The 15870-nt window shown below is 41.5% G+C and overlaps 1 protein-coding gene across 7 annotated transcripts in view; it reads right to left on the reverse strand.

Moving 5' to 3' along the window:
* LOC139749022 (lachesin-like) overlaps positions 1–15870 on the reverse strand; it is a 312483-nt gene that overhangs the window by 6201 nt on the left and 290412 nt on the right. For 6 of the 7 annotated variants that reach the window (XM_071662404.1, XM_071662402.1, XM_071662406.1 and 3 more), the window contains 3 exons: positions 5810–6017; positions 4127–4285; positions 1041–1169 (listed from right to left, as the gene is read on the reverse strand). In XM_071662404.1, the coding sequence (XP_071518505.1) occupies positions 1041–1169; positions 4127–4285; positions 5810–6017 (496 nt within the window). The remainder of the gene's footprint in view (positions 1–1040; positions 1170–4126; positions 4286–5809; positions 6018–15870) is intronic. The other variant, XM_071662403.1, reaches the window with a different exon arrangement.

Consider the following 15870-nt stretch of genomic DNA (forward strand, 5'->3'; position numbering starts at 1 on the left):
CATTTGATGAACTAATCTATCAGTCACTCACTCATCAACCGTATTGACTGAACTGATCTATCACTCACTACACCTGTATCTATCAGTCACCACACATCAGATATATCCTTTGAGACCACTTCATCAACTCTTCCGTCAATGACATCAATTTTCATCCACGATCTATACCTTTGGACAAGTTGTCAACTATTGACATTTCTCATGTGTCTCATCAAACATCATTTAATCGAGTGTAACGTCAACAACATATTAAGGAAAATGAATCATATCTTCATTACCCACCCACCCAGCCACCCATTTTTTTCATCTCCCACTCACCCAGCCACCCATTTTTTTCATCTCCCACTCACCCAGCCACCCATTTTTTTCATCTCCCACTCACCCAGCCACCCATTTTCTTTTCTGAGCTGCCACAGTGCAATCTTAGTCACGATGAATCGCCTCCATTTTCATTCACGAGACTTTCATACCTACTCATCAGACGTGTACATTAATGTACCACGCTAATAATACAAGATGTACATTCACGTAAAATGAGCTGGGCGAATTTGTGCTTCTCGGAAAAAATAAGTACATCTTAGAGGCATGAGAAATAATATATCTGTACTGATTACAAATAATCTCAGGTCTAATCATAGATTAATCCTCCTGAGTTTCATCTCGGTAGATTAATCAGACTCTCATATTTGATGCAAGAAAAATGAAATTTCTCGAGTAATTCTAATCCCCTGATCCAGAGGAAAACTCTGTTCATTTTCTAATCTTGTCTCTGTCTTCTGTCTCTCCTCTCCCATACCTTCGTTCCTGATCCATTCGCTCCCCAAGCCTCCTCTACCCACAGTATCCACCCTTTTAGCCTCCCCATCCACCTTCTTAAAACATTCATCCCTTGAAACCCACTTCCCATTCGCCCCATTTCTATCTACACGAGGCTTGTGGTGATATATTCTCAGGTGAGTGATCATGTTTGCAGACATAACCACCCCCTCGCTCCCTCATCCATCCTGACCTGAAACAGACAAGGAGCAGAGTCTACTTACACTTGACCTCCACCTGGATGCGCTTGCTGACGGAGGGAGGGATGCCGTTGGAGGCGATGCACAGGTACGCCCCCATGTCCGTCCTGCTGACCTGCGACAGGTGAAGGAGTGGTCCAGGCACCTCCACTACTGAGGAAGGAGACCATGTGAGGCAGAAGAGACTAAGTGTTTAGGTGTTGAGGTCCTTTCAAACTCAAGAGGACAAAGATCTACAGAGGGATGCTTTCGTTTCTGACTGCCATTAGCAAAACAATGTGAAAATGTGACTACAAAAAAAACATAGACTATCAGTTTTCACGAACACTGTGATTCATAATGGTTTATCTAACTTACATAACTCCAAAGGGTTTTCTGAGTGGGGATTAATTACACGTTCAACAGTCATCAGTAAAAAAAAAAAAAAACACATATCTGCCTTTAGCATTTGTAACAGATCAGATATCAACTTTGGCCTCTACATTACTAATCTCTCAATGCCTTCAACTCCCCTCTCTTACCGAACAGTGAGCAATCTTACTTATACCAAACTGGTGTAAACTGCAGCACGGCTGACTGGAACTGATGAGTTTATACTCAACCAAGGGACAGTTTCCATTAACTGTTTTCATACGTGATTTCACCTCTCTTCCCTCTTTTGGTCACACTCCTCAATTATTCGAACTAGTTGTGAACATTCTTATTTCGCTAGTATATGAACCATAAACAACACAAAACTTTAGATGCTGTTGATAGTATCATTTTGTTGTATATATATATATATATATATATATATATATATATATATATATATATATATATATATATATTCCTCATTCTTGGTGTTCAACACATTACTATTTACCTTGTTAGTACCAAGCAATTTGGGTCTTGACTAGTGACTATATGGTACAGAAATATCCACAACTAATGTCAACAGGTTGTGGTTCAGGATTATACAGTTATAAAGGCGTTGGGACGCACTGAATACATGGTACATGCATGCTAGTATTACTTTCGAGTGACTCTATACAAGAAGTGCTTCATGCAATGCTAATCTGTGATAGAGGGAACTGTGAAGTTAGGTGTTTTTCTTCCATTAGGAGGAAAACTGTATACTGTTTCGCATGAGCCTAGTCATCTGGTGTTCCTTTAGGAAAATAGTCACGTTATTAGGAAAAGGAATTGTGATTATCGAGGAGAAATATTACATGAACGGAGGAGAGATGTTCTTTGACCCCCTGTGGATGATGAGTTTCTTGTAGGATTAGTGTGTTCGGTATTCCTTCTGTGACGTGGATGATGGAGAATCTCCCAAGCTGAGCTGAACACTATGTTGGAAATGTGGTGGTGGTATTTGTGTGTGTGTGTGTGTGTGTGTGTGTGTGTGTGTGTGTGTGACAGGAGGTGATCGAGTGTTCTCGAGTTTTACTTGGACTAAAGTAATTTCCCATTCTTTTCTATCGAATGGCTCAACAGGGAAGATTAGCAACGCGAATACTACCGAACTCTACTTGGCCTGTAGAATACAGACAGGAAACTGTGATTGGCGAGGTCCTCAATTTCAGTTGGTAACTCGGAGAGCTTGGCAGAAGTCGAGTTCTCAAAGCAGAAGGATTTCAGACCCGTAAATGTACTGTAAATCACGAATCATTTTACCCCTCTTCTTTACTGCTACCTGGACCATAGGAGTCATTGATTCCCATGACAGTAGCTACAGCAGAGACCACGGGGAAAGCCTTTGAGTTACATGTACGCGCTGGAAACTCTTCTTGATCTGAAGACATCAGTTCCTGCCATAGTATGGACGAAGAGAGGACAGATGGGCAGTCTAGATCAACTACAGAACTTGAGACTCATGCTTCTCTACCTTGCCAGCCTCTGCTGAGGTTCAGAAATCATCAGAGCACAATGTCAGTAGACAAGTGCTTGTATCTAGAGTGTATTTCAAGACAGTAGCGTTTGCCTCGTTAATCTTCCCTGTTGAGCAACTAGACAGAAGAAGAGAAAGTTTCTTCAGCACAAGCAAGATTTTGAACTGCATTTGATCACCACTTCACACACACACACACACACACACACACACACACACACACACACACACACACACACACACAAACACGTCCTTTCCAACACAGCGCACAACTCAGCCTCAGAGATTTTCCATCATCCACGTAACAAAGGAATGTCATGAACTCTAATCTTTCGAGAACGTCATCCATCAGCCACACGGGAGCTCAAAGAACATCCTTCCTCAAGCAATATTTACCTCGATAATCACAGTTCCTTTACTGTTAATGTGACTATTTTCCTAAAGGAATAATAGATGATTATGTTCATCTAGAAATCATATATATAATATGTAAATGTACTTGTACTCCTAACAAGATGGATATTATCTATTTCCAGCCACAATTCCTTATTCTAAGAGTCATTTGACTGGAAGCTTAGTGAGCATGTACAATGATCCAGCGGGTCTAAACGCCTTTCTCTATACATATCCTAGATGTATATCATCATCATGTGGAATATTAACGCTTCATATAGATAACATAGTCGAGATTTTGTCAGGGAATTATGTAATTTAGCGCTTCAAAGTTCCTTATGTGTGTAGACCTAGAGAACTGTAGTTTCCTAATGGAAAATCTCAAGACTGAACTCTAGTGAAGTAATTCAAACAACGTTGTGTCGATAAAGGGACGATTTCTTTTCGCTATTAGGCACTTACCGTAGGTGGTATGGATGGCATGAGCTCGGGCTTGTGAGGTAGGCGTTTTTAATGGGGGTGGTGAGATCAGCGCTTTACGGAGGTATTAGAAACTGGCTTATAGTGGAGGTGGTGCCTTGGAGGTGGTATGGCTGGGACTTAACGAAGATGGTGGGGTATTTACTCAACGGAGGTGGTGAGGTAAATACCGAGAGTGGTGAGGTAGGTACTGAACGGAGGTAGTGACGTATGTACTTAACGGAGGTGGTTAGGTAGGTACTTAACGGAGGTAGTGAGGTAGGTACTTAACGGAGGTGGTTAGGTAGGTACTTAACGGAGGTAGTGAGGTAGGTACTTAACGGAGGTGGTTAGGTAAGGACTTTTAACGGCGGTGAATACTCACCGGAGGTGGTGAGGTTGACCCGGATGTCGCTTCCATCCTCCCGACGCCATTTGATTGTGGGAATCGGCGATCCTCTGGCACTGCAGGCCAGGGTGACGTCCATGCCCTCTAACAGGCCGACGTCACGACTGCTCATGTCATCCTTGATGTACGGAGGCACTGCCAGAGAAGGAGATCCTGGTAACTCACAGCTGGTGAAGTCATTCACTGAGGACGGGGGCTGGGTAACACACTGGGGTGGGAACTTAAGTGTCGAAGGTTAATGGCTTATGGTCACTCATTGGTATATATGTTCATTCCTGGGAACTCAAGAGTCGTCACTGATCATTAGTTGTTATTCCAGCAGCAGTGGGTAACTCATTCTTGATCTTCCCGTGATAGCTATTTATTGTCAGTAACTCATGACCGTTACTCACGAGTATCCTCTTAAGTCCATGTAGTTACTCAGTGGCATAATGGTTTGTATCTGTCACTCTCGGAAAAGTGTTTGAAACTACCTATCACGAGTCATACAAGTTTGCCTAATACTTTTTTGGCAGCTGTTGAACTGGATTCTCACCGTGGTGGTCTTCCGATGTAATTGGACACTGGTCACATAGGATATGGTTGCAGGGAGTGGAAGTCGTACAGTAATAGTCACACAAGGAAGGGACTAAAGGTCACACTAATTCGAGGTCACACACAGGAGTTCTCGCGCAAGCAGGAGGTCATAACAAGAAGGTCACATCAAGATATGGTCAGTAAAGGTAGTGATGATCACCCAGAGTGGAAGGAAGGGTTCAGAAAAAAGTTACTCATACAGAAAAGGATAATGAAAGGTGATCATCAGGTCTCAATGTAGTTATCACAAAACACTTTATCACTACCACCGAGTCTATAATAACTTCCACACACAGCATCGTAAATAACTCTGAAATTCAGGCATTCAAATCACACCTAATGGAGTTCTGATTGAGTGTTATTGAATGAAAAAAAAATAGACTGAAGTTAATTATGACATCAAGCAGATATTTGACTTTCGTGGATGTGTATGAATAATGAATAAGACTCCATTAGCAGTCCTCAATAGTTATATAGTCTCATAAAAGCTTAAGTAAGGTCTCTTTGATGATTTATGTTTCGAGCGAGGTAAACTGCATGCGTTATTCAAGTAGTGAAAATCTATGCAGACGTCAAAGATAGAAGCGCCAACTTAACTGGGTTAAAGTCAGTATGACTAACCCCCATCAACTTGCTGACCCACTCATATACTCATTCTCTCGAGATGAGTCGCTAGTCTACCGTATTCACACACATACACGCCATCCAGTCGAAAATCTGTAGGTATTCCACTCTCGACAGCTATAAGCTCTCTCGCAAGGTCGAATACAACAGTGGGTTCATTATGACGGATCAGTCTGCCACCCTCCTACACCTAAGAGCTATAGAGAAGAGGGTCTTTGCTTACCTACAACCACTCACCCCTCTACACTCACATCAAGGGGGTGGTCTTTGCTTACCTACAACCAACTCACCCCTTTACACCCGCATCAAGAATTTTTTCGCTTACCTACAACCACTCACCCCTCTACACCCACATCAAGGTCTTTGCTTACCTACAACCACTCACCCCTATACACCCACATCAAGAGGTCTTTGTTCAACCACCTACACCCTAAAGATATATAGAAGGTCTTTGCTTACCTACGACGCTGACGTGTCCCACTTGACTGATAGCGACGGCAGTATTGATCTGACACATGTAGGTGCCCGCGTCTCCTGGTCGTACGTCCTTGATGTTCAGATACCACGTACGGTGACCGTCGTGGGACACGCCGATCCGGTTGTTGCGGGTGATGACGTGGTTGCCGACAGTCAGGATCGCCGATCGGTCTCGCTGGATCCACGCCAACTGTGGGAGAGGAAGGAGGAGGGTAAGTCAGTCTCGGGACTTGACGATTGTACGTGAGAGAGAGAGAGAGAGACAGAGAGAGACAGAGAGAGAGAGAGAGAGAGAGAGAGATGCGCAATCTCATAATACCACGACTACGTCTTGCCTACATGTGCTGCACATTCCTCGCTGGTGCGCTCTCCCTCGCTCCTTCCCTCCCTCACCGCCAGGAGGCGAGGATCTGCTCCGTGGGTTGAAGTCTTGGAAAACATTATGTGGAAGTGGAGTAAATTGAGTCAGCGACTCCAAGCGTGGTGTAATTCCCGACCACTAACTCAATCAACGCCTCCTCCCAAAACATCAAATCTGACGAGCGAAGAAAAAAAAAAAAAAAAAAACAGGAAAGAGAGTTCAGACCTGTATTGTCTGGGGAGACGATTGAAGAAAATGTGGCAAAGGTTAAGATTGAGGTCAAATATCACCATAAAAGATTGCATTACGTGCGGTTATGTAGATGTGTAGGATAAGGAAGGGTGTATTATTAGATTAAAAAGCTGTTAGAGAAGATACGTGTAGAAGGCGAGGGGAATGAAAATTTCATAGGTTATGCATCTATGACGTGTAAGGGTAAATACAGAAGATAAAACTGACGGATTTTGTATATTGTTTTCATGTGTGTGTGTGTGTGTGTGTGTGTGTGTGTGTGGTGTGTTATATTGTAATAATCTTTATAATGATCCACGGTTTATTGAATTGACATGTAGTCAGAGGCAGAAAATATACATAGATATAACTGCTATGAGGAGGGAGGGTGGGTGGCAAACACATAGTATTTGCACAAACTCATGAGCCAATACATGGCACGAGGGGGAAATGGTTGGGATTGACTGTACCAAATATATAAGAATATTTCAATGATGTTCGCAGCAGTTGGGATATGTTTGCTACTTCAAGCAGCTTGTTAGAGCTCGTGTGGGTTCGATACACTTGCGGTGTCGAACTACCACTAGAGGGACAAGGGATGTTAGGTGACAGGAGTTGACGGTGGAGAAGGGTGGAGATGCAGCTTCTTTCCGAACTGTGATATGGGGTCCAATAAGAGGGTTGGGGGGGGGACCAGTATATTAAGCGAATCTTGGCTAGCGGGACGTGGGAGTACATGGGAAGGTCAGACAATAGGTTATCTGCCTTAGTGCTCTATACATGATATCGAAACACAAGGCACATCTCCACCCACCTCTCCCTCTGGCTCAACTACCGCCAGATAAAAGACGTAAAAGAAAATACCATACTGAATAACAGGGAAGATACTACCATAGAAATTCTATAAGAAAACGTGAACTGGGAAGAAAATGAGTTCCATCAGTTTGTGCAAGTGGAACTCACTGAATACGAGGTCGAAATCTTTGACGAAGTATAGAGGAGGTGTAGACTTCATACGTAGCTCCTCTATTTCTTTTATGATGCGGCGGGGAAAGACTTAGGAAGCTAACGAAGCAGTAGATAACGGAGGAGGTTAACGAAGCAGTAGATAACGGAAGAGGCTAACGGAGCAGTAGATAACGGAGGAAGCTAACGAAGCAGTAGATAACGGAGGAGGTTAAAGAAGCAGTAGATAACGGAGGAGGCTAACGGAGCAGTAGATAACGGAGGAGGCTAACGAAGCAGTAGATAACAGAGGAGGCTAACGAAGCAGTGGGCAGCGGATGGAGCGTTCGCAAAACCAAACTGCTGATGGTCACTGGGCATTACGATGACTGCATAGAATACCAGTCACACACACACACACACACACACACACAAAAGCCCTCACAGAAGAGGCTCAGGATCATGGTAATGGCAATGGGTTGTACGCCGTTGAGAGGCTGTGTGGCCTTGTTTACTTTGGCACCGGCGGAACATATTAAAGTCTTCCAATCAGCGGGGCATTTCGATTGCTTGACAGAGGCATTGAGGAGGGAGCAGCGGGGAGGGGTTTTAGCTAGCTCGGGGGGGTTGAACTCCTTGTAGAGATTCATAGGTAAGTCAACAGGTGTGTTGGAGTGCTTTGGCCTCAGGCTGTGTTGGCCAACTTCGGATTTTCGCACTGAGCTCAGGGGTGTGAGAGGATTGGGGATTAGGTATGAGAGGGAATGGGGGGGGCGGGAGGTGGTGTCAAAGTGGTGGGCTCTTTTAGTGGATGATGGCGAAGTGATTGAGGCTCTTTCATCACTGGAGTGGTGATTAATAGTGAGGAAGGAGGGAGTCTGCTTGCACTATCCGTTCATTTCATTCCATATCCCCACACGTCTGGCTGATGTTTGGCTGCTTCAGGTGTTAAGTGTGTGTGTGTGTGTGTATGTGGGGAGGGGGGTGAGTGTGTTTGGGGTGCATGAATCATTGTTTGTCTTTGTTCTTTCCTCCTCATATTGTCCTTTTGTCTGTATGTTTATTTGTGTTTTGCTCTTGTGTACGCAAGCGGTTGTATGCTGAAGCTTAAAGTGTAGAGAGAAAATACACACAGTGTAGTGGTGTGGGGCAGTGCGGAGAGAGAGGCGTGGGGGATTCAAAGACATAGCTGTCACACAGAGGCTCCTGGTTATGCAAAATGTTCATGATAGTTGGGATGGGACTGTGATTGTAGAGGCCGTTACGAGCCCAGATGGGCTCTATGCGGACGTGGCGTAGAACTACAACACGGGGAAGAGGGATCTTTACTGGCAGGAGGTGACGGTGCTGCATATTCTTCACAAAATGTTAGATAAAGTCTAAGGTTAGAGAGAGCTGAGATGGCCAATATGCCAAGAAGAGCCTGAATGGTTGGATGTGTGTGATTATACATATCATACGTGTATGTATGTGCGCCTGCATGTGTGTGTATATATGTGTACGAGCGTGCATGTGTAAGCACGAACACGCCCGATAAGATTCCAAAGATAATAAACCGCCATTTACATTCCCCTACTAAACTTTCCCAATTTTAGAAAGCAATCGCAGCGTTAAGCCAAAGTTTAACAGGAATTTACAGAACCCCCTCCGACCAGCAGAGCCATGCATTGTAACTACATTTTGTGAAGTCATGTTTTGCAAGAGATTGTCTTCCGTTTATTTACAAGTTCCCGCACAGGGAGGCCGACTCAGCAAGTCTACATGTATTTTCCCCCTTTTTCTTATCTGTATCTTACGCTGACGAAAAAATATCTAACCTTCTGATGTACGGCGATAGATGAGGAAACGGGAGATGGGATCGTAGAATAAGACATTGGAGGAAGATCTAAAGAATGGTGATATACAAGCAGAAAAAAAGGATTGGATTGGACATTGGTCGTTTCTGAGAGGATTAACCGGATGGGGACTGTATTCTACAATGGTTTTATAATGCAAAATAAATCTTGGCCTCCCAGGATTCTGGATGTGGGCACTTCAGAATCTGGATAAGGTTTTAAACTACTGCCCCTTGGCCTCGTAGGTCAGGCCATCAAAACAGATATAGAAAAAGACGAAAAAGAAGTCCAATCAAAAAGTATTTTCATAGAAAAAGTCAAACTTTTCCCAGGGAGAAAGTTCATTTACTCTATAGCTTTTGGTATTATCTATATCAGTGTTACCAAAAACAACCACAAGCACGAGTGAAGCCATGGATTTATAAAGTATTGTAATGCGCAAAGTAAAACTTTGTTTATATTCATTTCTATCTACGTGAAGGTCACCACACACTGCTTCCCTATATCATTGATCATCACAGTCGTTCAAAAGCGACAGAAGTAAGTCTCATTTGACTGTAAAACCGATCTCTCTTCACTCATGTTATTTCAATCACTCGGTAACCAGGATGGGAAAATAATACGTAGTGTATTAGGAAGAAGTACCTTTAGAAGTGTACTTACTTCGTTGTCTGTCACACAAGAAAAAAGACACACTTAGATAACACACGAAGATAATCCTGGGAAATTATGAAAAATGCCAAAGATATAGTGACTAGGAGAAGGGTTAGTACTTTGAAACTTCTATGTTCTCTTAGAAGATATTGTTACTAATAAACTCCACCAGAGAGAGGAGGTCAAGTCCAGGTCATCAATTTCAAGTTAAGATTCGAAGTAGCAAGTTTGATTTTCAGGAAAATTGGGGAGAGAGAGAGAGAGAGAGAGAGAGAGAGAGAGAGAGAGAGAGAGAGAGAGAGAATGCTTTTAAAAGGATATAATAAGAATCTGGAACTAATAATGAAATAACCAGTTAGTATTTAAATAGCATGGTTAAGTACTGGCACCTGATGAGGTGGATTGTCTCCTCGAAGCATGTCGTGCCACACGTATAGAAAAACTTACATGATGACTAAAATTGTATGAACTCCTACTGAAGTGTGATTTCACCTTCGAATATGCATCAATAGATGGAAAGGACCATCAACCCTTAGCTGAGCACGGCAGAGAAGTAGGTGCAGATCCTCATTGCACCTCACCACAAGGTAATGACGTAAATCATGGGGAGCAGAGAGCAAAAATTACATTAGTTAAGCCAGGAAGGTAAAAATTTACGTATTTGAGTTTTAAAGGAGCGTAATTTCATCTCCAGAGAGTAGCGGGAAATTTGGGAAACGCTCAGAGTTTTGCAACTTTAAGATTATGTGTTAAAACTCATGAAAATCAAGAAGATAAAAGTCTTGAGACCTACTTCAGAAGAGAATGGTCATGGGGTAAGCCATGACGAACTGTGTTGAACGAGGTACATCCCAAGAAATAGATGTAGATAGACGTGGGCTTGACCTATTCTCTAATCAGCAGAAAAATTGCGTGTATTTGAGAGAGAGAGAGAGAGAGAGAGAGAGAGAGAGAGAGAGAGAGAGAGAGAGAGAGTCACAATAAATACGTGATTTCATTAATAAAGAATCGCCCTGGGAGGAGGAAACACGAGAATCCTTAGCGCTCAGGATTCTCGTAATTCCTTTTCCTTGTAATGTCTTTACATTATATATATATATATATATATATATATATATATATATATATATATATATATATATATATATATATATATATATATATATATATATATATATATATATTCTTACGAGTCCACGGGAAAATGAAACACGATTAGTTCCCAAGTGCACTTTCGTGTGATAATCACATCATCAGGGGAGATACAAGAAACATAAGTCAGTTGATATACAAGGAAGAGACGTAGCTAGGACGCCATTTTGATAAACAAGTGACTGTCTAAGACAAACAACGAGCGCATCATAAACTTATCATGTGGACCAGAATATATATATATATATATATATATATATATATATATATATAGAGAGAGAGAGAGAGAGAGAGAGAGAGAGAGAGAGAGCTGTTATAAAGAGCTGTTAAGGGATGAACTCTCATTCTTCTCCTCTTTCATTATCATCAGGTTTAACTTCATTACGCCTATTGTCTTAACTGCTGCCTCTATTTTGTTAAAAACTTCTTTTGGCTTGAGATGTGATTCAACCTTAATGGTGATTTTTTGTTTTTTTTCTTGTCGCAAAATCATTCTGTTTACCTAGTAATGCTGATGATACAGGTAATTCCACAGCCTTCATTCGTCATAAATGCGTAAAGCCACAGATGATCCTAGACCAAAAGCCTTCGAGTCTAAGATTTTCTTTGTTTATTGTACAGAAGTTACTTGAACTGGTTTGTCTAACGCAAGGTTGAAGCGGGAGATCTTCCCTCGCCCTCGACCCAGTTTCGAACTCCGACATAGAAAGTTGTGGGTGGACACGAAGCTATAGAGAATGAAACTGAAGTCTTAGTGGTTTCTGAACCAACGACTCAACTCTCCAAACTTTGTTGAACAAATTCACTGTTTTAACTCTTTTTATGCCGATTCAAGCTGGTTATCACGAAGAAGTTGGGGCAAATTACGAATTGGATAATTATGATGAGACTCTACATTAAACTTAATGCACTCGCTATAACTAATTTGTTTTTTTGAACGCAATGATGGTTATAGTTTTATTTTCTATCACTTCATCTTTATATCAAATTTGAGTTGTTTCATAATAACATGTGATTCAGGGCAATAGTGATTGATACAGAGATCATGAGAGAAGAGAATACTATACCAGATATACTCCTGAAAACATAACATGTCTATCGTGACAATGAATACATAAATGAGGAAATCCTGCAACGAAGTTTTCCTTCATGATCATCAACATCACATAATTCATTATCATTTGATAACTATCACGATCAACATCACATAATTTATCACATTTGTTCCTAATATGACCATTAACATCTTGATTTATCATCATTCAGGTAACTAAATCGATCATTAACATCACATAATCATTACTCACACCTTTTCTCACTTTGTCACTAGTGCTGTCTCTGTTAAGATGACCAATGTTGCATCATACCACAAACGTACACCTATGTCCCTAAGTCGGTTTTCAAAGAACTTCCCTTGAAATGGCTTCCTCTCTTAATCTAATGTGGGGGAAGTTTTGTAGGGGAAGTTTTATAGGGGAAGTTTTGTGTGGGGAAGTTTTGTGTGGGGAAGTTTTGTGGGGGAAGCAGACTTATTAGCGATTCCACGAAGTTACTCGTGTGACGATTTATCTTTTTTTTCTCTCTCTCTTCTCTCTTCTTCAATCCTACCGTTTCTGCTAATTAAATGCGGATGATTAAGAGAAAGTTGAAGCTTGTCATGAGGGAAAAAAATGTAGCAGCAGTGACTCGGGGGTTGAGGTGGGTTGAGGAGGGAGGATGGGGTGGACATCAGGTCATTAGCGGAGGGGAGAGGAATCCAGGAAAAGTTAAAGAAACGACGCACGAACGAAATGGTACGGAACGCCATCTTTATCCAGACGAGGAGAAAGGAGTACCTAAAGGAGAGACTTGGCCATGAGGCGGGGATACCGTGGAGACAGAGAGAGAGAGAGAGAGAGAGAGAGAGAGAGAGAGAGAGAGAGAGAGAGAGACCCTCATTCTCTTGAGGCAGTGGCGAGAGGCGAGAGGGATGACATTTTTGAGTCAGCGGGACAAGAGCATTACCCCTGGCCCGCCACTCACGATGAACCCACCGTTCGTCTACCCAGAGACTGATATGCCATCGCTAAACTGAGAGATTAATAACAGCGCACACGGACAAGAGCGACTGATCCAGGGCGATATTTACGGCATTTGGTCCACCGCTTGAGAACGGCTTAACAACTCAGCACAGAATGTCTTGTCGAGGTTCGCTGGTGAGACCTCTCGTCCACTGAACTCCGGCTGGTATGCCTCACGATCCCCCATTCTGAAACGGATAATGCGAGTCGAACTCATTGGGGGAAGAGAGCGTCTTTGCAACCTTACAATTAATATGTGATAATCGTCATTGTTGCGGTTCTGAGCCTTAGATATGATTCTGAAGAATAATGCTCATGGATGTTTGGATACAATGTTCATATAGATGCATAGATTATATAGACACGAAGATATCAAACTTGTGTAGCGGAAGGAATGAAGAATTATACAAATCTTGCCTTCAAGATCCTAACCAAAAAGGAACAAAAGTATTATATAATGGAATGCTTAAGGCCGGTCATTTTCTTCACTGAGGCTGGATTACCTAGTTATTCACCTCTTGAGGATCCAGTCATAACAGCAAATTCTACAAAATGGGACAAAATAAAAGAGTATATGACAATTTAAGTTTGCTATACAAGGGTAAGTCTCAGGAGGGATAAATGATACGTAAGAACTGTGTTTGGAACAAGAATCCTCCAGTTGCTGTTTGCTGATGACACGGCTCTAGTGGCAGAAGTTACCGAAAGTGGTGTTCGAGCCTGGAAATGTGTGCGAGACGAGGGAGTCGAGAATCAATGTGAATAAAAGATTAGGGATCAGCCTCACTTCGAAGTTGGCTACAAGTAGATTACTGGTAGAAAAAAAAAAAGATTAAATTACACAATGTCGTCCAGGATAAAGAATTAATATGGGGGGAGGGGAAGTTTGGCCAAACAAAAAAGCATTTAATTAGACATGTAGCACAACAGATGATTATTCTTTAAGCTGCGAAACATATCCTCAGAACATAGTAGTGAATGGGAGTTATTTTGAGCAATTCGAAGATCTGAGATCTACGCTAAGAATTCACTGAGAGAGAGAAAAGGATAAGGAGGAAGATATACGAAGTTTTAACACACACACACACACACACACACACACACAGACAAAGAGTCTCGGTACTTCATGATAGCTAGAGATGATTTGGAGCTGGCGATGAGGAAGGCTGGAAAAGAAAATTAAGAAAGGAGATGCGACTCTAAATGCTGAAGGAGTCTTTCACAGCTATAAGTATGGTACTGTGACAGCTTATTGGAAAAGTGTATCTAAGGTGGACCATCACCAGAGGACAGGTATATCGAATCCTGCTTTCTTTTAGCTTCCTGACACTGAGCTCCTCGGTGAAAGTCGTCGGTCTTAACTCATAATCAAAGTGAAGAGAAGGAAGTGAATGAGGAACATAGATAAGAAGAAACGATGAGAATAAAGGAGAATCACAAGAGAGGAAACAATAATAGTCCCAGTGGAAAGGAAGAAAGTGTTTTTCAAAGAGTAATTAACTTAGGACTGAACAAACAAGATACGTGTGAATTTAGAACACATCAAAGGAAATGTGCATGATGGAAGGAAAAACGGGGAGGAAAGAATATACGAGACATAAGAAAAAACAATAAATACAGAATAAACTGAGTATACACATTGGTGAAAAATCAACCATGAAAGGAAAAGAGCAGATCAGTAATAGGGAAGGATATATATATATATATATATATATATATATATATATATATATATATATATATATATATATATATATATATATATATGTATATATATATATATATATATATATATGAGATCTTAAGCAAGAGATTCCCCGGGAAGAAGTTCTGAACATTATAAGCGACAAGTTTGCCGTGATGAGCCACCGCAAGTTGCTTTCTATCACCAGTGAATACTGACTCTCTCTCAATGGCGAACTTGCTCAATTTATTCCGTTCGCACGCGTTGCGCTGATTGACTTACACGACTTAAAACCTAACGTAGTGGTGGTACGGTTCATAAGAAAGTGTGTTGCCTCCACTCTGTCCTCCCGTCATGTTCGCTGATTATTTCCATAGTCTGTGTTGAGATCTTGATTCATACGAGTTCTATAACTTTCTACTTTGTTACTTTGTCTCTCTCTCTCTCTGTCTATCTGTGCCTATGTTTACCTGTCGTTTGTTTGTCTGTCCTTCTGTCTGTCGATTTGTCCGTCTCTCTCTCTCTCTCTCTCTCTCTCTCTCTCTCTCTCTCTCTCTCTCTCTCTCTCTCTCTTTAACGATTGTGTATATATGTAAAACCAAAAATGATGACACTTTACATTGCACAGTGCAAGAGATGGTCAGACAGCCACACACACACACTCACACATTTATATACATATATATATATATACATATATATATATACATATATATATATATATATATATATATATATATATATATATATATATATATATATATATATGCACAATTACTCATATACATGCACAGATGTACACAGACACATGCAAACACACAAACATTCACACACACAATGCATGCACATATCAAAATACATCTACGCACACAAACACAGTACAAAATGATAATAAAAAGACATGTTCGTGGTGAGAAGGCACAAGTTCTAGAGATACAGAAAAGCTCTGGATGAGCAAAGGAAGAGCAAGAGACGAAAGAAAATAAGAGAGTTCTGAGACGAAAACGGAATGTATGGGTAAGTAAATAGAGTAAACAAAGAAAGACCTATAGATCTGAGCAGCACCAATTAGTCTCCAGGACTGACGTACCTCTGCGAGGATTATCAAATTTGAGAGGGCG

This window comes from Panulirus ornatus, chromosome 6, assembly GCF_036320965.1.
Source record: "Panulirus ornatus isolate Po-2019 chromosome 6, ASM3632096v1, whole genome shotgun sequence".
Classification (NCBI taxonomy): domain Eukaryota; kingdom Metazoa; phylum Arthropoda; class Malacostraca; order Decapoda; family Palinuridae; genus Panulirus; species Panulirus ornatus.